The sequence below is a fragment of the Panicum virgatum genome, chromosome 9K (assembly GCF_016808335.1).
Source record: "Panicum virgatum strain AP13 chromosome 9K, P.virgatum_v5, whole genome shotgun sequence".
NCBI classification, from domain to species: Eukaryota; Viridiplantae; Streptophyta; class Magnoliopsida; order Poales; family Poaceae; genus Panicum; species Panicum virgatum.
In genome coordinates, this window is record NC_053144.1 from 37,154,121 (window position 1) to 37,176,529 (window position 22,409).

Consider the following 22,409-nt stretch of genomic DNA (forward strand, 5'->3'; position numbering starts at 1 on the left):
GCTTCCTTCATTCAGAGGTTCAGAGATGTCAAGAACCGGTGCTATAGCTTGGTACTGTCCGATCAGCAGTTGGCCGATGCAGCTTTTAATGGACTCTTGCCACACATCCAGGACAAATATGCATCGCAAGAGTTTGAGAGCATCAGTCAGATCACGAGTCGGATGACAGGAGAGACTCGATCGTACGAGTCTAAAAAGCCTTTTCAGAAGAAGATAAACTATGTGGAATATTCTGCTAATGGTGATTCTGACGAGGAACAAGAAGCGGTCGCATCGGCTGAGTGGATTCAACACAACAAGAAGCCGGTGATGTGTCCGTTTGGGAAGAAAGAGCCCGAGTCGTACAGGTTTGACATTACAAAAGCTGACAGGATCTTTGATTTGTTGTTATCGGAAGGGTTGATCAAATTAAAGCCATATCATAAGATCCCGTCGGAAGAAGAACTCAAAAACATTAAGTACTGCAAGTGGCACAATGCCACGTCACATGATACCAATGAGTGCAAAGTCTTCCGACAGCAGATTCAATTAGCCTTCGAGCAAGGGAAACTGAAGTTTGAGAATCCTAAGAGGACGATGAAGATCGACCAACATCCGTTCGCTACGAATATGGTGGATGTCGCTAGAGACAAGGGTCCTCCTCAATCTAGGATTCTGACGTCATTATCGGCTAGAAAATCTGGGGTTGTTGATCCCAAGGCATAGATAACAGCCGATGAGGCCAAAAGGAAGGGTCCACAGGTTGATGTCGAATGTTCTTCGGTGCCACGTAGACATGTCACGTCTCAGATGCTGTTGAACAAGTTCTAGCGTGACCGTGAGAGGCAGCAGCGCAAAGAATAGGAAGCACGTCGCGAGAAGGAGCATTGGAGATGTCCTTTCTTTGTCTACTGCTGGGAAGAAGGGTTGACATTGCCATCGGCATGCGATTGTCCCGAGTGCAATGGTCAAGGCAGCCGATCGTATAAAAGACCACGTCATGTTGATGAATCCTATCGACATGAGCGTACTCCTGTGCATGATCGGCTAGGAAAAAGGGTATCGGTGCATGATCGACCGAGGGGCAGGACCATACTACGTGATCCTGCTGGAAGACGAGTACCCACACACGATTGGCTGGAACAGATGGCTGATGACAGGGTGCAAGATTATCAATCGATGCGAAGAAATCCAGAGCATGAATCTGATTCAGATCGCACAAGTCAATGTCAATGGTGTCTAGGAGGTTTGACCAGATCACAGAAGCGGCGTGTTCAGAGACTACGCCAACTAGAAATCATAGAAGAAGAGCAAGAGCAGACTCTAAACAAGAAGGGACTCAAGGCACAGGTCTGGTGTGTCAAAGCTAAGGCCGATGATGAATCGACTGGTAATAGTTCTACACCGATCCAAGTAGTCGGTTCTTCAGAAAGTTCCTAATGGACGAGTTCCTAGAAGAAGAAGGAAAATTGGGACACGGGTTTACTTCGGCCGATTTGCTAGAAAAAATTGATATTGGAGATGGTGATAGACCAAGGCCGACATTTATTAGTGCTAATTTGGATCCTGAATACAAGCAGGAGCTGAAGAATTTATTAAAAGAATACAAAGATTGCTTTGCTTGGGAGTACTACGAGATGCCGGGTTTGGATAGATCCATTGTTGAGCATCGTTTACCTATAAAACCGGGATATCGGCCATATCAGCAAGGGGCAAGACGGTGCAATCCTAAGATTTTGCCAGATATAAAAGCCGAGATCACACGGTTAATTGAAGCCAATTTTATTCGGCAGTGTCGCTATGCCGAGTGGATCTCTAATGTGGTTCCTGTTTACAAGAAGAATGGAAAATTGCGAATATGCATTGATTTCAGGGATCTCAACAAAGCCACGCTGATGAATACTCAACTTTGATGAAAGATGAATTGGAGGATTTGGTTGGGCATCGGCTGAAAGCCCTTGTGAATGTTGAAGCAAACAAAGCCAGGATTGGCCGATGGTATGACAAAAAAGTAAAAGCCAAGACCTTTGATCAAGGAGAGTTGGTTGGGAAGTTGATTTTGCCAATAGGAACAACGAGTTCGAAATTCGGCAAATGGTCGCCTACGTGGGAAGGGCCATTTAGAATAAGTAGGTGTATTTCTGGTAATGCTTACATTTTAGAAATGCTTGAAGGAGAGGGATATTCTAGAGCCCTTAACGGTAAATATCTGAAGAAATACTATCCTAGTGTTTGGGTGGATGCATAGCCGATTAACTTGAGTTATCGGTTGAATTGTTATGGCCGATATGACATGTATCACCCTTAGTGCAAAAAATCTACACACTCCAAATTGTTTGAATTGAGGTCAGTGTTGATTTTTGCGTTATCAGTTGATGCAACAAGAAAATTTGGAGAATTACAATGAGAATTGACAGAGAAAGAAAATAGTTCATTGATAATATTTTTACAAAAGGCCGATCAGATGATCTGCCTGATACATCAGAGGCTACTCCTAGAAGATGCTACTCCTAGAAATCTAGTCATTGGCAAAAGATTGCCGATGATCGCCTCTATACTAATTTCTTCGGAGATGTCGGTGGCTGCCATCTCCTTGTCATCGGCGAGCTCCTCGAAAGCCCACCAATCCTCGCTGCCCAGCGGGAGGTGGACCGGCTCGACCTGCAGGAAGTCGTGGCCGGATTGGTACTGGGCTGGGGCGAGGGCCACAGTAGCACCGCGGCGGACCCCATGTCCGGCAACCTCCCGGATGTGGCGGGGGATGTCCCGCAGATGAGCGACGACGGTGTCGCCGCGAGCATTCACCGATCCGGAGGCGGTGGCTGCTACGGCGTGGAGGGTCTGGATCTGCGACTCCAGGACTAGTAAAGCAAAGAGTCAAATGTTAGGATTTGAAGAAAGAAAGAAGCATTGCATGAGAAAAGTGACTTACAGGCAATCCTGGAGTCGGCAGTGGCAAGTTGAACCCGGACGACTGCCCGGTCGGAATGCGCCACCTCCAATTCAGCGGCAAGGCGCTGAGACCTGATGGTCTTCTGGGAGTAATTCTGCCAAGCTTCATCCTTCTTATGGAGAAGCTAGCGAATGTACTCCTTGGTGTCTTCGGGGACACCAGGGAAGGGGGGACCCTCCGAATCAGAGGAGTCCGAGGAAGGAGGAGCGTCATCGCTGTGCAAGGAATAAAGAAATTGAAGATCAGAGTCAAGCAAGAATATGGTGCTCGGAAGCGAAAGAAAGGGACTTACTCCCAGCGGCGGCGGATCGCCGGCGGATCGTTAGAGGGACCTTCGCCGAAATGCTTGGAGCCCGCCATTGCTACAGGAAATGCTAGGGTTTTTCGATTGAAGGGAGAAGAAAGGAAGTGCTATAGCTAATGGAGGCTTGTTGCTGATGCCAAGCAAAGGGGTGATATTTATGGGCCAAACTGAAGAGTTGGATCAGGTAAGAGGATGGAAAATGAATCATCGCGTTAGATTTGTGCGGATGAGAGGCAAGAGGCCAGGGGCAAAGAAGAGTTTTACCTGGCTGTACTAAGCATGCCGCGTGCACAGAGTACGAGGAGTTGCTCTAAATGCTGATTGGAGTGTTGGTAAAAATGGGCGATCATGAATCAAAGTAATTTCGGAGCAACGAATAAATTACTCCGAAACTGGGGGGCATGTGTTGACACCATTTTTTTACACGCGTCAAAGAAGGTGATTTTGTGAAGGGGAGGTAGCCGATTTGGGAGAAACCAAAAGGTGTATAGGATCAGAATCGGCCGATGAGGTGCAGCCGATTGGCCAGAGGAATATTCCATGAAGATGTTAATCCGCTCGTTTTGGTGATCGGCCGATGAGGAGTTGCCGATGAAGTCAGGAAGGAAGAAGGAAGTCAAAATCTATGAGGATTCTGATGATTCGGTTGTAATCTTTAATAGTTTAAATTTGGAAGCCTTTAGCTTTTAGGTCAAGTAATGTGTTTGCCGTAATTGGCTAGGACTTGATAGCGTAGACTATAAATATCAGTTGTACGGGACCGGAAAAACTTGATACACATCCAATACAACAAACACTTTACAATTCCCTTTGCACTTTTTCGGCAACTTTGCTTTTTCTTTTCCTTTCGACGAGTTCTTTCAAGTTGATCAAGGACGTCTCACATTCGAGCGACTTGATTTGCTGGTGAGTTTACGTTTTACCGAGTATATTTGAGCTTTAACTACCGGGCGTATCACTGTGGCTTCGTTCAAATCTATTCAAAAGTTATCGAGTTTATCTAGGCTTTGATCTCGGGCGTATCCCTGTTTTCTCGTCTAGATTTATTCACAATTTATCGAAATCGGTTAGATTTGTAGTTTTTTTCCTATGTTGTTGGCCATTATCACATCTATCCGCTTAGAAGCATATTAGATCGACTTTAGGTCTTGCAATAATACTTTGTTATCTTAAAAGCCGGTTTAGATCTGTTTCAAGTTTACATTATTTGAGTTACATATTCGTACCTTATATCTTGTTTTACACGTGCAATCGGCTATCCTAAGCTAGTTTTGTCGTTTTCCGCATCGATTGAACCTGCCAACGCGATCGTTTTCTACGCACCTACATTTAATATTCTTTTGTCGTTTTCCGTATCAGCAGAGCCCGACGATACGCCTGTGTGAGAGATATTCGGAATTCCAGCCGATACGCTCTCGAATTTGACTTTGTTTTATTCCTTGTCAATTACAGGTCAAATTGACTGGCACGCTTGGTTGACTTTCCGGAGCTTGGCGAACACTTGCCTTCGGATTCCAGTGTGTTGATTTTTGCGTCAACACGGTCTGACCGGTCTCGCTTGAGTTGCTTGCTACACTCATTTTATCTGCAATATTGTAGCCGATTCTCCATCGGCTTTAAAGTAGCAGGTACAAACCCATCCTTGGTGCAACTGATTAGCTCGAAATCAGACAGATCCAAGCCCGATAGACATTTGATATCATCATGCACCCCAAGCGTATTGGAATAGGCGGTTGCAATGAAGGATGAAGTGTCACCATGTACCACTTCAAACTCATCGCCGATCCACTGAATAAGACATTGGTGCAAGGTAGAGGGTACACATTGATTGGTATGAATCCAATTACGCCCAAGTATTAAACTAAAGTTACCTTGCACCTCGGAGACGAAGAAAGTCGTCGCTAGCGTCTTGCTAACCATGGTCAACTCCATGGAGGCTACCCCCTTAGCACCAATGGGATCGCCTCCACCAACATCGCTGACCGTCATGTTTGTCTTGATCAGCTCCTCGTCTGTCTCCCCAAGCTTCTTGTATAATGAATAGGGCATCAAATTATAATTGCCTCTCCATCAACAAGCATCCAAGAAATCGGCCATCGATTGATATGCCCCCTCATATAAAGAGCCTTCAAGTGATTATCCGATTCCTTCAGATTCTAGAATACGGCCTCACGTGGCCCGAAATCCAAATGAGCCGCCTCCTCTTCCTCCAAAACGGCGTAATAATATTCAAAGAAACACACAATATTTATTTCCATGTGGCTGCGTTCCGGAGAAGCCTCATAGTCCACTAGTTCCTCATCACCTGAAGCTGCAGGAACTGCTGAAACTTCTTTATGCGAAGCCAAAGTAGTCACTTCGGCTTTCTGCTCAACAACAGGCTCGACCGATCTGACTGGTTGTGCCTGTCGGTCAGACCGGTCTTTAGCACCGGTCGAACCGATTACCTGGGGCGGTTCAACCGGTCCTGTTGACTGTCTAGCAGACTTAGCCCGCCACTCCATACCTTAAGCAACCGTTGACCTGTATTTGATGAAGTGCTCATCCCTGAGCTTTTTGGCCTCCTGCTCCTTCTGCTCTTGTCGCCGCAACCGCTGCAATCTCCTCTTCTGTGAGTGGCTCAAACCCGGCGGGCACCACCTAGGTTGATGGTACTTGTTTGCCAAACCGCTACTGCTGGCTTTGTGATCATTAGCCAATACAGATTTCTGAGGATCAGATTTAGCTAATTTGCCAAACACCATCGGCTTCTTTCAAACATCTTTAATGAACACATTTACATCACCGACCTTTATGACATCATCGGCAGTGGTCTTCCCAGAATCAACCTGCATAGGTTGAACTTTCTCCTCCTTTTGCTTGACACGATACACCTGCTTTGGAGGTTGGGACTGAACCGGTCTCTGCAGAGACCAGTCTGACCAGTCAGGCTGGACCAGTTTGACCGGTGCAGCATGCTGTTGTGGACCAGATTGGCATGGGCCCAACCGGTCGTGCACCAGTGTCCTGGAGCCTTTCCCATAATAATGTGGTGGATATGCATGGGAAAGCACTGCATCCACACTCCTTCACGTTCCTACACCGGATTTGTAGCATTTGATGCCGAAGGCATCCATGGCATAGTAACATAAGCCCTTTGGGGTGGGATCACAGTGAAGACATCACCTCTGCGCTTGTTGTGCCCCTCTCTCATTGGAAAACCACTTTGACGCGGGGGTGACCAAGACCACTTTTTTAGTGGCCGATCTTGTTGAACGGCCTTTTGTGTACTTGTTCAGAAGCTGACCAAAAGTTGGTTTTTGATTAGCAAACTTCCCCTGGACTTTTGGCACATTCCACTTCTAAGTACCCACTTCCAAGCGCTTGGGTTTGAAGGTCCTCTATCGGCCCTGGGGCAGACCGGCCTGGCCGGTTGTCGAAACCGGTCTGATCGGTCGGTCCTGATCAGCAGGCCGACTGGTAGAAGGAGACCCTCTTGTCCCCCAGGCACACGAGCTTTGACAGTGTTTTTTATTAGCTCCTTACCATCAGGAGCTTTTTCAATACGATTTCCCTGTCCAGAATGTTATCATCGGCATTTTTCGGTCTCACTTCGCCGATGACCACATTCTTGCCCTTGGCTCCTTCGGCTTGTTTATGCCGAAGCAGCACCTTGACATTGTTCAGATCTATAATATGTGTATTGGTGTGAACAGAAAACGGTGTCTTGTCAATTTTTATCTCAGGAAATATCAATCGTCCTTCATTCATGGACGATTGAACCTGGCGACGGAAGACATTACAATTATTAGTTGCATGAGAGTGAGAATTATGAAACTTACAGTAAGCACACCGCTTTAATTCCTCAAGCGGCGGTATGACATGAGAAATCTTAATATGTCCCAAACGTAATAATTCATCTAAATACGATCACATTTAGATACATCAAAAGTAAATTTCATTTCTTCTTTCTGACCTTTTTGAGTCGGCTTAAGTGATGCACAAGAACATGGTTTGGCCGATGATGGCCAAACAAACTCAGCAGTGTAGACCTCATTATCCTCATCGTTCAAAGAATCGGAATAATATTCAACAACATGAGTATTAAAACGATGAGGTTTATATGCATCTTTGGAATTTTTAATTTTGTACTCTTGGTTCATTGCCCGAAGTTGTAAAGCATTAAGATTGTAATATTCAAACCCTTCAAGTTTCTCTTTCAAGTATGAACGTAAACCACCAAGAGCAAAATCTACCAAATCCTTATCCGAGATTAACAGATTGAAACATGGGTTTTTTATTTTTTTAAACCTTTTGAAATAATCAGAAATAGATTCATCTCTACTTTGTCTAACCGATGTCAGGTCCGCCAATTTTGCTTCATTATCCCCACTATAAAAATGATCATGGAATTTTTGTTCTAATTTGTTCCAAGAGCGGACCGAATTCGAGGGTAATGCAGAAAACCAAGAAAATACAGTCCCAGTTAATGACAAAGAAAATAAACGAACTCTTAAAGAGTTGCTGGAACTAGCTTCAGCCAACTGAGCAACATATTGACTTATGTGCTCCCAAGTCGACCGATTATCGTCCCCACTAAATTTAATAAAATCAGGGACGCACCACCCCGTAAGATAAGGAACCAAATAAAAAGCATTAGGGTACGGTCTTTGATACAACCGATTTTTTACAGGATTTATGCCCAACTGATTAAGCTTAGTGCCAAGCAAAGTATTCAAATCTGCCCTCATCCTAGCTACATCGGCTTCATAATTTCCACTACTGGATGTTTGGGCATAGGTCGCTAGATGATTAGCTGCTGGTTCAGTGGTGCTCATCGTCTGTGTAGCATAATGGGGATTATTTTTTGTCAAATCGCCCCAAACATCTTGTGGCATAGCAGGTGGGAAAGGTGGTTCGCCGTATGATTTAGTAGTGTATGGCGGTACAAAGCCTTCCAATTCATTTGTTCGGCCGGGGTAGCTGAACTTGGAATTGGTGCAAGTGTGGGAGTGGACGCCGAGGCCAGCACCATGGCACCGGTCTGATCGGTCGATGCGACCGGTCTGGCCAGTTTGGCCCTATGTGGCCGAACTGTGCCTGGCGGTGGTGTCTGCCCAGCAAAATAATTCGGTGGCATCCCAAATTCCACATTAGTTGTAGATGCAGGAGCTGCCGAATTAGGGGTAAGATCCTTGGTGGAATACGCAGTGTTTACATATTTACCCTTCTCCATCCTATCCATACGCTCAGTAAGATCAAGCAATGTAGTTTGCGTGGACAGGTGCGAATCCTCAATCTTCTTCCCAAGATCAGATAATAACATACCGTATAGGTCTTGGGGGAGAAGAACTTACATTGATGATAGGAGGAATAGACGGTGTAGTAGACGGGATCGACGGCATGACGAATTTCTCCTTCTCGACCAAGCCCTGCCGAGTCTTCCCGTAGCATGATAACAACCTCGCCTTCATCTCCTCGTTCTGCCGTTAAGGTCGGCTTCGAACTTCTGGCACTGCTCCTCAGGTAGATCATCATAGTTGATGTTGATGGTATTGGATGGATTTACCTTGGAAGGATCTACTTTCTCACCGGCCATTAGGACTGATGCAGAATGTTTCTTCTCCAGCGGAGTCGCCAAAAAGTATGTTAACATTTTTCTGGTCAACACACCAATGCGCTAGAACGCGCGGATCGCAAACAATCGTCACCAGCGGGCTTCAGACGAGACCGGTCAGACCGGTTCCTCAAATGGTTAGACCGGTTGGACACAGAAACTCGCGAAAACCTAGAACCTCTAGCTCAGGAGGTACCACGTCGGAGCTCGAAGATCTTGTGTTGTCTTGGAGTCGGCAGGCTACCCAAAACGCCCTTAAATGCCATAGAGACGAGCAAAGAATAGCAAAAAGGTTGGAAAAGCAAGGGTTTGAGAAAAAAAAGGGTAAAAGAGATTGTATTGATATGATTGTGGTTAAAAAGCCCTCAATCAGCCGCATACTTTATATTTATAGGCCGGGGAGGACTTACCCCTTCCAAATTGGGTTACAATAGGACTCTAAATCATAAACCCTAACCCTACTCAGATTACACAAGCCCAGACCGGTCGGCCTCGGTTGTTGCCAATTTTGGCCTCCAACAGAAATGTTTAGTGAGTAATTTAGAGAGTTTTTTTTGGTTTACCCTACGTTAGAGCAACTCCAACAGCCTAGGCAAACTTGTTTTATTCTGTAAAGTTGAAAAATACCCTTAAAATCGAGTTCCGACAGACTATCTATCTACATCGCTTTTGTATCATGGTCGATATCCTCCCCTTCTGCTAGCCATCTATACAAAAGCTGCTCGGCTCGCCATCGGCCCCGTCGTGCGCGTGCCAGCCAGATTCCCACGCCTCCCTCGTGCTCCTGCATCTTGCTGCCCTCCCACTTCTCCCTCATGCCGCTCTGCTGCACTCACTGTCCCGTCTTCTGCCGCCGCCGGGCCCTGCAGCTACCACCCCCTCTCCTTCCCCTGCCGCAATCGAGTGACAGCACACGCCCAAGAAGCAAGAGCGGGGCTGACAGACTGCCATCGAGCCCGCGCAGCTCCGACCCATCGCGCGCGTCCACGGTGGAAGGATCGACACTAGGCCTAGAGGGGGGTCAATAGGCCTTGTAATAATTTTTTCTGAAAAACTTGGATGAAAGCAGTCAGGGTTGGATCTTCCAACAGGAGGTGAAAAACTAGTATGAGATTTGAAATCTACTTAGCTTTTGATGATTTCCTTTGAATATGAAGTTGATAAATGAAGTAGCTAAGCCTGTGAACAAGTTCTACACAAGAAATATGCTACTAACAAGTAGATCGGGTCAAAACAAGCTCAAGAACAATATGAACAACAATAAGTAAAGGAGACACAAGATTTATCCCGAAGTTCACTCCACAAAGGAGCTACGTCTCCGTTGAGGCGCTCACAAAGAACAAGGTTGCCCTATAACCCTTTTTCTCACCTATTCGACCACCAAGGAGGATTGAGTCACTTACTATCGCTCTCAAAAAGAGAGGGGGGTAATACAAACTTCCGGGGGCTCAAACCACAAAGGAATGGGAGCTCACCGGCACCTCTAACCGTCTAGGAGCAAAGCTCCAAGAGTAACAAACGCGAATCAACGAATCAAAGGATGCTTCGAGCGATTCTTGAGATGAACAAGTGGAGGCTCACAAAGTGCTCTCTATTCACACCTCAAATCTAGCTCTTTCTCAATCCCTAGGTGAATCCTTGCAAGAATCAAGCTCTTGGATGGAGGAGAGTGGAAGAATGAATGCTTTGGAGGCGTGGTTGGTCGTGGAGGCAGAAAGGAGTAAATGAGGGGGTGAAGGGGTATATATACTCCCACCCCCGCACATGACCGTTGTGTGTATTTTCTGGGGTTCCCGGATCATCCGGGGTAATATCGCATCATCCGGGAGAGTAACATAATAGGCTAAAACACACTCAAAACTCCCAGGGCCGGATCATCCGGGCATAGGCCAGATCATCCAGCATCGCTCAGAGGCTAACAAACACTCTCAAAGTTTTAGGTCCGGATCATCCGGGCAAAGGCCGGATCATCCGGACTTGTCCAGAGGAGAACAGGCGCTCACAACTCTTCAGGTCCGAATCATCCGGCGTAGGGCCGGATCATCCGGACTTGCCCAGAGCCAAAATGGCTGAAGGGGCTAGATCATCTGGCCTAGGGCCGGATCATCCGACCCAGGGCAGAGTGTTAGGTGCACAAGTGAATTATGAGTGAAGAAGTGTCTCTCATACGTAAATGTCATCCCAAATGAAGCACTTTGACAACGTAGATTAATCAAATGCGTCCTCCTTGATAGTACGGTGGATCTATACTCAATTTCAAACCAAAAATTTAAATTAAATCTTCGATAGATTCCATAATAAATAATTTTGAAATTGGGGACCTTCCTTTCATCTTCTTCTTAATTCTTTCATTTTATTCCTGCATATATTTTCTTCAAAGCATCATATTCCCAAATTGTGGTTGTCAAAAATCACCAAAACTAAATAGGGGCCTAGATACACTTTCACACGGCCAAGGCCCCGGCGTCCGACAAGTCGGCGGCGTCGTTCCTCCGCCCCCATCATGAGCTCGTCGCTGCACAGCTCCTCCTCCTTATTCTTGTTGGCGTTGCTGATGAAGAATGACACACGTTGCAATCCGCAAGAATCAGGCAAACACCAGCCAAGCATCCAATCCCATATTCCCATCTCTTCATCAGCGTTGGCGTCGCCCATGATTCCAAGCCAGCGGCCGCAAGTGACGAGAGGCAGAGAAGGTGGCCGCCCAAGTAGATGGTGGCGTCGCCCGTCGGGGTCCAGCTCCCCCCGGGCTGATGCCGGCTCTTGGAGTTATCGGAGGCGGCGAGCTCTAAGGCCCTAGCGCCCACTCGTCTGCACGGCAGGTCGCAGCAGGCGTCGGAGGAAGCGGCAAAAAAAAGCAACATTGCCACACGTGGACCCGTTTTGGATACATAGAGTTTGATTTGGAGAGTCGGTTGATTTTCTCAATGTTTAGGAAGTTTTATATTTTTTTTAGAGTGCTTCTAAAACTCTAAATTTGACTAGAATTATACCTAAGCTGTTAGAATTGCTCTAAGTAAGTTCTCTATTTCCTTTACAGAGTTGAAAAAACTCCAAATATAGCTAGAAGAATTGGTATTCTCTTGGAGCCGGTCTAAACGAACTGTTTTGTCGCCTATCCGTTTTCATCCCTCGAACTAAGGACCTGTTTAGATGTTTACCCGTAAACCCGTAAATGCAAAAAAAAAGTCACATCGAATATTTTAACACATGTATGGAGTACTAAATGAAGTCTATTTACAAAACTTTTTACATGGATGGGCTGTAAATCGCGAGACGAATCTAATGAGCCTGCTTAATCCATGATTTGCAACAGTGGTGCTATAGTAACCATCCGCTAATTATAGATTAATCATGAGTTAATTAGCATCATTAAATTTGTCTCGCAAATTACAACTCATCTGCGCAAAAAGTTTTATAAATAGACTTCATTTAGTACTCCAAATAGATTCCATCGCAATTTTTTTTGCGTTGAAACTAAACACGGCCCAAGCCCAAAACCCTAGCTTCCCTTGCTTCTCCCCTCCGAGCTCGCTCTGCCACCGCCGCTAGGCGTTAGCTCGATTCTCACATCCATGGTGCTCGGCCTGTACCCCTTCGCCGATATCGCCGCCGACGGCGCTCCCCGCCTCGATGCTGCCGCCGGGGAGGAGCTCGTCCGCGTCCAGCTCGCCGCTGCGCTCGCCCTCGGCTCCCGCGCGCCGGAGCCACCCGGGACCCTATTCCTAACAACCAGGAGAGTGATTTGGGTCGTTGAGGGTGGCATGGCCTACGCCGTGGACTTCATCGCCGTCTCGCTCCACGCCGTGTCGCGCGACCCCGAGGCGTACCCATCCCCCTGCATCTACACGCAGGTTAATTTCTCGACCTCCTTGTTAGTTGGTTTCTGATTTGAGCGCTAGTTTGGAGCTCATGTCTGTTAAGGAAGGTAGATTCGTTGTATTGAAGAAAGTGACAGTAGATTTGGTAGTATTTTATATATGGATAGTTTGATACCAGCCACATTGCCACGGGAATGCAAGGTTCGGTTGGGTTTATTGCGCATACGACTCATATGAGAGAGATGGGCTGGTTAAAATAAATTGAGGCAAATATGGAGGCATAGTTTCAAGGCGGCAAAAGTAAAGTAAGGTAATATTCACACTATAAGATGAGATTTAAAATACTGATTGAAATTAGTGGGTAGCATGCAGATTGGAGTCATCTGAGTGGGGATAAGTGTTGCATGTGATGCTCTTAATCCACTAGCTTATTTTAGATCAGAGATCATTAATACTTAATTGAAACATCTTATTGGAAGTTACAGTTGATTGATGACTGATTGGTGAGCAATTGTTTCAGTACTTATTTGGTGGTGTTGTTCAGTATGGCTGATAGTAATGTTTATCTTCATATGTTTTAGTTTGGAACGTTTTGCGGTGCTAGCTTTTGGCTCAGGCCCCTTGCATAAGAAGTTTTTAAATGCTGTAAACTGTTGCTATCCTTCTTATTTTAATGAAGCAGAAGATTTGTTTTTTTAAATGCTATCTTATCCAAAATGTTATGACTCTTCCCAATATGATATACATTCATAGTAATATGCACATGATCAGCTGTATATCTCCTTATCCATTATAGTAAATGTTAATTTCAGTCAGGAATGACCTTTGCTACAGAACTTGTAACTCATAATCCAAATGCTGTGCTAAGATTGTTTGTTTATTTGGCCTATGTTAAATTATTTTGTGGCCTATCTTATGTGATTCGGCAAGTAGGTATTTTAAATAATTTTGCATGATATGTTAATGGGTGATGCAGAGTGTTTTCCCCCTTGTTTCTTTATCATATTGAGTTAGTTGATTTTAGCATGCAGTAAATACAACAAATGATTTGGAGATGATTCTTTCAAAGTAAACTCTCTAAGCCTGATCATGTTTATGATAATCTTGAATAGATCTATGCATGTAGCATGGATGGTTTCTGCTAGAAAATAATTCAAGTGGACATTTTCCATATTGCTTCTGTGTGCTGATTCTGTTGTAGATTAGGATTTCCATATTGGGGACTAGGGAATCAAGTAGTTCTAGCTATGGGTTTCCTTTTATAACTTATTATCAAATACAGTGGGGTTTTATCAATCAAGGTTAGTCCTTACCGGTTTCTGGTACTGTCTATCTGTGTCAAATGTCTGAGTTTGTTAGTTATTTCATTCTTTTGGCATGGTTTAAGAAGTATGACCAGGCATATTGTTTGGAGTTATATTTGATAAGAAAGATACAAAATTCAATCTTCCTTTGTTCATGTATTAGTGTGGCTGTTTGCAACTATTTTTCATCTTAACCGCATCTAATTTTGTAGATTAGGCATATTGGCCTTGGTTATTCACAGCATAAACAAATGCTTGGTATTTTCTACAATGCCCCATTATCTAGTATAGTTGTTGTGACAATTATTGTTTGTTCTAAATCCTGTCATACCTACAAGGAAACAATATTTTGCTGTGCTCCTATCGGCAGTTCAAGATACAAATCTATGCAATATCATTTTATAATTGTACATTTTTTTTATACTGTCCATGTTCTAATTTTTGCAAGGACAATTAATTTAAGAAAGCTTTGTGAAATTTGTATCTATCATCCTTATGTTGTATGACTCTTTACATGTTAGAAACTAGTGCAGCCTCTCTACCATGACAATTTTTTTGAAATAAAGACTCTGCTCTCTCTATACACAAATTCAGTAATGTTGATGTAAAAATTATGATTAACATCGCTGTCAAACATAAGTAATATTTGACGGCGATGCAACTAGAACAAAGCCTTTTAGCCCAAGCAAGTTGGGGTAGGCTAGAGACAAAGTTCAGCTAGGCGCTAGGCGGAATCTAGGCGCTGACCCATTGCCTAGCGCCTAGGCGTGTACACACACACACTATATATATATATATATATGAGTCACGGTAAGTATAAAAAGAGGGCCAGTAGACATATCTGATTTCTAGCTGGCTCTGGCTTACTCTTGCATGTTCCTAGCTCCCGCAACACATTTTGACATCTAGTAGTTAGTAAATTAGTCAATAGATAGCTAGCTGTTCATCAAAAAAAATAGAAAGCACTAAATTGTGACTTATCTGGATGATTTCAGCAGCCTCCCATCCATGAGCACACATATCAGCAGCTGGTAATTACAATACAAGTGGATAGGACAGTAATACAAGTGCACAACACAATTTATAAATAAAGGACAGCACAAGCACATAGTTCTTAGTTCAGGTCTCACAAATCACAAAAGAAGACACACAGACACAAAGTGACACAGCTGCAGTTCATAAGACCAGGGCATCACAAAAGGCTTCACTACTAGATGGAGATGGTCCGGATCATATTTCATCTTCACTGTAGTACACATCCTGATGTTGCATGTCTTCATCATGATAATAAAATTTCTCAACACAAGCTATGAACCCTTCTGATATTTTGGGCCCATCAAAGATTGATGGGCCACTATAGCTATAGTGAGGATTCAGCAAATAGGCTGTCAAATGCAATGAAGAATCAAGTCTTCCATTCATCTTCTTGCATCCTTGAACTGAGCCTCAACATTTCCAAAGGCCTCTTTGATCTGTCTCTTTGCCTTTAGTAATTCTCCATAAAGGAAAGGGAAAATTCGATTTATGCCACCACAACTCCGTGAAATTGGGTGTCATGTTGAAAATCATGCCACTCAATGGCATGATTTTCAACATGAGATCCAATTTCAAGAAATTGGAGTGGCATGGATCCAACTGACCCTAAAGGAAACCCATGGATGGCCTCACATCCCCATCAACCAAACGGAGGACTTTGACCAATGGCTCAAAAACAGTCAATGTTAGCTTCACATCCTTCCAAAAGCTTGGACTCAATATAGTTGCTGTTGCCTCTTTTCCTTTCTTTGATTTCACATCCTTCAATGAGTCACACCTACTATGAACCACCATCTTCCGTAACTGGTCCTTCTTCTCTTGGATGCTACTCAAAGTGAGAAAGTTTGAAGCAAACCTAGTCACTCCTAGCCTCACTACCTCTTTCCCCTCTGTGAAGTATCTCAAGCACTCCAATGTCCTTGTGTGGCCATAGACAAATATGGTAAATGCCTTTGCTTCGTCAACCACTTTCTTGAACCGAGTCATGTTGCCAATTCCTTGGAGCATAAGGTTGATTGTGTGAGCTGCACAAGAGGTCCAAAATATGTGTGGTCTCTTCTCTTCCAATAGCCTCTTTGCTCCCATATTGTTAGAGGCATTGTCAGTCACTACTTGCACCACATTGTCTACACCAATCTCTTCAATTGCTTTGTCCACAAGATCAAAGATGACCTCATTGGTATGTGAGACATGTGACATCTCCTTAGAGCTGATGAAGGAGGTTCCATCAGCACAATTGGTGCACAGATTCATTATGCTTCTCCTCTTTCTATCTGACCAAGCATCAGTCATAATAGAACACCCATTTTTCATCTTCTCGGCTTCACGCTCCTGCAGCAAACTCTTGGTTCTTTCATATTCTTCTTCCAGCAACTTCCCTCGCAGTGCATCCTGAGTTGGAGGTACAAGTCTTGGATCAAACTGTCCAATTGCTTCACACATTTGCTTGAACTCATCATTATCACATGCATTGAAAGCAATTCCTGCCAACACAACATTGAAAGAAGCATAATTAGTGTTCAGTACAGGAAAACAACATCAAATGAACTTTGAAATATAAAAACAGCATAGTATACTAGCAATTTACCATGTGTATAGGCCCATCTTGCAATGTACTTATGCACCTCATTGGTTCTTTCTTTCCAAAGTTCCTTGTTAAGCTGCTGTTGCTTCAAAGAATTAGACTTGGTAGCTTTAGGATCAATAGCACGTGTCCATTTGTCAATGGGTCCTAATTTATGGGGCTCTGAACTTCCAACACAGATGACTTCATCTGAATCTGTTCCAACCCTAGATACATGAACTTCCTTTCTAATTTCTAGCTCACAATAGTCTTCTCCTCCCTCTTCCTTTTTGCATCAGCTAGTGCCTTCTTGCACTTCTCTTTAGCCTCCATAGCCTGTGGTGTTCTTGCTGTGCATTTCTTCACATTCTTTCCTTCGTGAGCCAAATGTTCCTTCAACCTATGAATCCCTCCTCTCATCTCCTTGTCACATAGCTTGCACTTCACCTTGCCCTTGTTGCTAGCATCAACAAGAACACCATATTCCCATCCAACATCATCTGAGTTCCTTTTCAGGAGATTAGTTGCCTCAGTTTCTGTTGCATCTGGTGCAGAAACACCTTGTTCTGTCGACATCCTACATTCAAATTCAAGAGTTCACCAATGAACCGCAGTACAGAGAACAGGGAACAGAGCATGCACATTAGACATTCAGTAGGAAATCTGATCTGTTAACTAATGATGACAGCAGCAGTAGTCTAATATTCAGTAGATTCATTCAGTAAACAAAAGACTTCACTGAACAAACACATGCAGATTCAGTCATACAGGGGAGATGAGCAGGGGAGGAGCTGCTGGCATGGGAGGGGAGAGGAGCATGGGAGGGAAGGGAGCTCACCTTGGGTACTTGGGGTGTCCGGCGGGGAGGAGTTCCAGTCGAGGACGAGCAGGACGGCGGCGACGAGTCAACGACGAGCAAGACCGGCGGTGCGCGAGTCGGGGACGAGTAGGGGAGGAGCAGAGGAGGAGAAGGACCGGCGGCGGCGAGTCGATGACGAGCAGGACCGGCGGTGTGCGAGTCGGGGACGAGCAGGGGAGGAGCAGAGGAGGAGCAGGATCGGCGGCGGCGAGTCGACAACGAGCAGGACTGGCGGCGCGCGAGTCGGGGACGAGCAGAGGAGGAGCAGGACCAGCGGGAGGAGCAGAACCGGCGGGCAGGAGGAGGATCGACGGCGGGGACAACCAAATCTTGCGCGGGGACGAGCGAATGGCGCTGCGCTCCCTCCTAATCCTCCCGCGCCTGGGTCTCGTGGCCGCGCGCGGGCTTGGCTGCGCGGGAATTCCTCCCGCGCTCCGATTTGGCGGGCCAAAATTGGCCGCCCTCGCGCTCGCGTGCCTACGCGCCGCGTCCGCGGCCGCCTAGCGCGACTAATCGCCGCCTAGCGCCGCCTACTCGCCGCCTAGTGCCGCGATGCGCGACTATGCCCCTAGTCGCGGCGACGGGCTTCGCCTAGCGACTAGTCGCGAGTAGTCGCCGCCTAGCCGAACTTTGGCTAGAGATAAGAAACCCACAAGAATCTGTGAGTGGCTCTTGCTGGATTCATCTCTAGCCTGCCCAGTGGCGAATCGGCGAAGCTACAGCTTGCCTTTGGGGTCAGCCGGCCCAGCAACTTCTGGCTAAGTCCAGGTGCATCCTTTCTCATTGCAGCTTTGACCCTGTTGGGAAAACCAATGTTGACCCTGGCCAATCCAATTGTCAGAAGCTCACTCTTTTGTTTTCCAATTTGTCATAGCCCAAATAGAATCAGAGAAAGGAGAGAGCTCGTGCCCATTTTTAACACAGCCAGCCAATGAGCCTACCACACCTCACCTGGATCCTCTAGAAAAAAGAGAAATGCCCGACCAGCAGCCCACACATCAACACAGGCCGATAAGTTTCTGAGTTCTGACCACTCCTCAAGCCGCTGCTCCCCCCTTCCTCATCCTCATCACATCTGCATGCAGGCGGCAAGACACTTGCTCAGCACCTCAACCTAAACCACCCAAAATCACAATTCATTTTTTTCTGTTAAATTTTATGACAGTTCAAGAATCACAATTGTCCATCCACTAGTGAGAGTGCACACCTGGTTTCTTACCTGAACAATCCTTCTCAGGTTTGGGTCTCTTCAGTTATGAGGGCATGCTGACTTTTATATTATCCTTCTAGGCAGAACGTAGCAAGAAACTAGTATTGATATTTTGTGGTTATGCTTATTTCGTATGTACTTTATAATTTAAGTATGTCAAGTGGTTTAATACTCCGTCTCAGAACATAGCTAGCTTTAGCATTCAAATTTTGTCCTACTACTATTTTTGAGCTGAGGTTAGTTTGCCTGTGTTCAGTCCAAAAGACCCATTGAAATAGGTTTCCCAAACAACACTCCTCTATCCACACTAATGAATTGCTGTGTAATTATCCCTTCATTTTGGTTTTCCAATCTCACACATGCCAGCAAACTTGTTGGCGATGCTGGCTACAAGGGATGCATGCAAACAAATATGGCAGGCATGCAGGCCCACTATGCGCACCGGAGTCACATACCTTCTGCAGTGGAACATGTTAGTAAAGGTCAACAACAACAACAACATAGTCTTAAAATTTTCCCTTAATCTGTCTGCATTCTAAATGAGTAATTTTAGTGACTTTAATAAGACAACATTTCATTCGCTACATGCTTCTATATTTGCTGACCCCGGCGACCAATTTTTGTGGCTTCGCCCCTGATCTACCCAACTTCTGGGATGAGGGGCTCTGTTGTTGTATCCCCATCAAGCATCACTAATCTGCATATCCTGTGAATCAATTTACAGTCTCTGATACACTGGAGATAATTTGCATCTTGTTCTTGTACTAACATTTTGTCTTGGACTATGCAGATTGAGACAGAAGCTGGTTCCGATGATGAGTCTGATGAATCAGATTCTGAAGTAAATGGAGAAATAGAGCTCTCAAAAGTAACTGAGATGCGCATCATACCATCGGATCCTGGTCAACGTATCCTTTTTGTGTTAGATAGTCTACTTAAGGTGTTTGTTTCTTTTAGGACAATGTCGTTTATGCCTGATGCTCTTATATTGGGTTTCATAGTTGCTGCATTTTTTTTGGCTGAGAAATACATGTATTCATTTTCATTTAAGTATTATTCACGCAAGTTTTTGTGCATTGTTGTCACAGTAATGGATAGTGCTTGTACTTTACCTTTTTAAAGAATACTTAATTAGGTTACATTTGTAGTTGTGCTGTAAATGCTTTGTTCAACTTGACAGGAATTCTGTCCTGCAATGGTAATGAATTTGGTTCAATCATGTTTGTATGATTCATTTATAAATATATATTGTTTGGCGTCAACAGTCTGAGGAATGAACATATTTGCCTAATGTAGGAAGGTCATATTAATTTTCCCTATTGATGCATACCAAGAGTGGTTCCAAGTACTCAGTAAAATGCCATGTATAAATTATCAGTGTACTTGTATCTTTGTATTGGATGAGCATTAAGGCACCTTTTGTCAGTGCCAGTTTGACCATGCGAACTACTATGGTCATTGGGGCAGATATTCATTTGCATTTCCACCGGAATGATTATTCATTGTGGCACCTATATCATTAAAATGACCTGTACAATTTCGTGATTATTCTATGTTGTCTATATGTCTTGGATCCTTGACATACTTTTCAGTGGACGGACTCTTTGAAGCATTCTCCCATTGTGCTGAGTTGAACCCTGATCCTAATGCTGGTATGTTATTGCCATAAGCTCATAATTTGTATACCTTTGGTAATAGGTGACTCTATGTTCATTGATGATCCTAGAAAAGTTCACACTAGTAATCAGCTAATTTTAACCACTTTAAACAGCTAGTAATCGTAAAGTTATAAATATGTGTGCTACCATATATTTCCATCTAGCTTTGCCTCTTTGAAAATGCGCTCTTTTGATTTGTTTTTTCAATTGTCAGAGAGTGACGAGGAGAATGGCTGGGTTCATGGTGATGAAGGTGATGAAGATATGACAGATGGTAAGCATTCTTCCTGCATTTCTGCTGCAGGTTTTCTGCCAAATCTTGAGCATAACATTTATGTATTTTTTTTTCTTGCATTCAGGAAGTGATGCAGAGTTTTCAGATGTCAACCCAATAGGTCAAACTGATGACCACGACATTACTCATGCTGTAGTTGAGGTAAGTATTGTTTTTAAATACTGTCACACTTTCCATTCCTCCTTTTCATGATCAGCTTTAACATGCAATATATTCTTCATTCGGTGGAGATAGCGATTTTGTTTAGTCTTTTCTTTTATGAGACAACACTTCTGTTTAGACTGACTTGTGATTTCTTTTTTGATGTGGCAGCGTTGACTAGTCCTTATCTTCCTCTTTGTGACCTCTGTGTTCTTATACCTTCTCTAGCTTTTAATTTGTTTAATGTTTCTTTAGCCTTTGCATCTTCTGCTACCTTATACAGCTTGGTGTTACTGTGGCAGAACTGGAGAACAATTTAGCTGTGACATGGTATAGAAAGTTGTGTGACCATTTAACTCAAATCACGATCCTATAACCAAAATCCAGTACCTTGGAGGATTTGTTAATTCAACCAGAGCATATCATGTTATTTAGGTGCTGTCAATCCATTTGCAAGTCATATTTACTGCCATTGCCATGAAGCATGTGAAGGAATGTCATCCATGAATTATTATCTTGAATGTCAGTTAACTTTTGAAATTGAAACACAGCCTACAAATTCACACTCCTTGACCCATTAAATCCAGATCCTTTTTTTTATTACCCTATTTGACACGTTCTTTAAAACAAATGATTATAGGTGCAGCTCCAGATACAAGACCAACGTTTTCAGGATGCAGAGGAAGCAGACGAGGAGAGCAACAGAAACGGGCACTAGAAATCATCTTATTTCCTCTCAAGGGAATCATGTAATTGGTTCATTGTACATCACCTTTTTCCCTGATGCAGCATGGCATGCAACATATTTGTGAAAGGGAACATTTTTATGTGCAAACCAACCCTTCCGTGCAAACCGTGCAAACTTTAACCCTTAGTTTGCACCTGATATGTTCCCCTTTGTGAAAGGGTCGTGCTACTGGTCAAGAAACATTTTCTCAAGAAGATATAACGGAGATGAAAGAGCTACTCTTGTTTGTTGTACGTGTGGTGTTCCGCAGTACATGCATGATCATCTAGTAACACTGACGATGTTAGAAGTACAATGGTTGACGTGAAATGGGATGCGCAAGATTGTTTCGTGTCATTGTTTGTGAAAATTGTGGTTAGTTTTTTATTGGGGGTGGAAATAAACAAAAGCCAATAATAAAACTCACATGGGTAGATTTCGTCACAAAATATCTACCAGCTGAATATTCTCAGTTCACTTGAACTTGGCGGATGATACATAGAGGGACCAAGATAACTCGCGACTGGTCGCGGGTTAAAGCGATCGCGCGACCTCTCTCATCCTCAGTCTCTTCTCTTCTAATCGCAAAAGAACAACTAAGTCATGTTCCAAAAGTGATGGCTCGCCATCCTGTCTCATTCTATCTCCTGCGCCCTCCCCGATCCCTACACGTGGCTATCTCTCTCCCTACACGTGGTCTGCTATCTCTATCTCTCTCCCATGTCGCTCCTTTTTAGCATTAAGCTTGTTTATAAAAAATATTTTATCTTCTTCATATTACCTTTGTTTTGTGAACCGATCACATGCTGTGTACTGTGCTACCAGACGTACAAAATTAAACTCCACTTGCATATGTTTTGACGACTTGATTTTTTCTGTAGTAACTTATGTGTATACCGGTTTACTGTAGTGAAAATTTATATGTGTAAATTTTTGTTTTGTGTCAATTTATATGTATGAGTG

General features: G+C 44.2%; 1 protein-coding gene across 1 annotated transcript; it reads left to right on the forward strand.

The window, feature by feature from the left end:
* The first annotated feature begins 12,330 nt into the window (after positions 1-12,330).
* Positions 12,331-21,700, forward strand: LOC120651309 (chloride conductance regulatory protein ICln-like). The gene is made up of 6 exons (XM_039928775.1): positions 12,331-12,686; positions 19,416-19,533; positions 20,218-20,277; positions 20,498-20,557; positions 20,643-20,719; positions 21,360-21,700. Exons 1-6 carry the CDS (start codon positions 12,408-12,410, stop codon positions 21,435-21,437), a joined length of 672 nt encoding a protein of 223 aa, XP_039784709.1. The 5' UTR covers positions 12,331-12,407; the 3' UTR covers positions 21,438-21,700.
* Positions 21,701-22,409: the final 709 nt, after the last annotated feature.

Excerpts from the sequence above, each read along its gene's own strand:
- LOC120651309 (XM_039928775.1), top strand. The coding sequence starts at position 12,408 with ATGGTGCTCGGCCTGTACCCCTTCGCCGATATCGCCGCCGACGGCGCT. Across the intron at positions 12,687-19,415 it reads CCCCCTGCATCTACACGCAG|ATTGAGACAGAAGCTGGTTC; the intron begins GTTAATTTCTCG and ends TGGACTATGCAG. Across the intron at positions 20,720-21,359 it reads TTACTCATGCTGTAGTTGAG|GTGCAGCTCCAGATACAAGA; the intron begins GTAAGTATTGTT and ends AAATGATTATAG.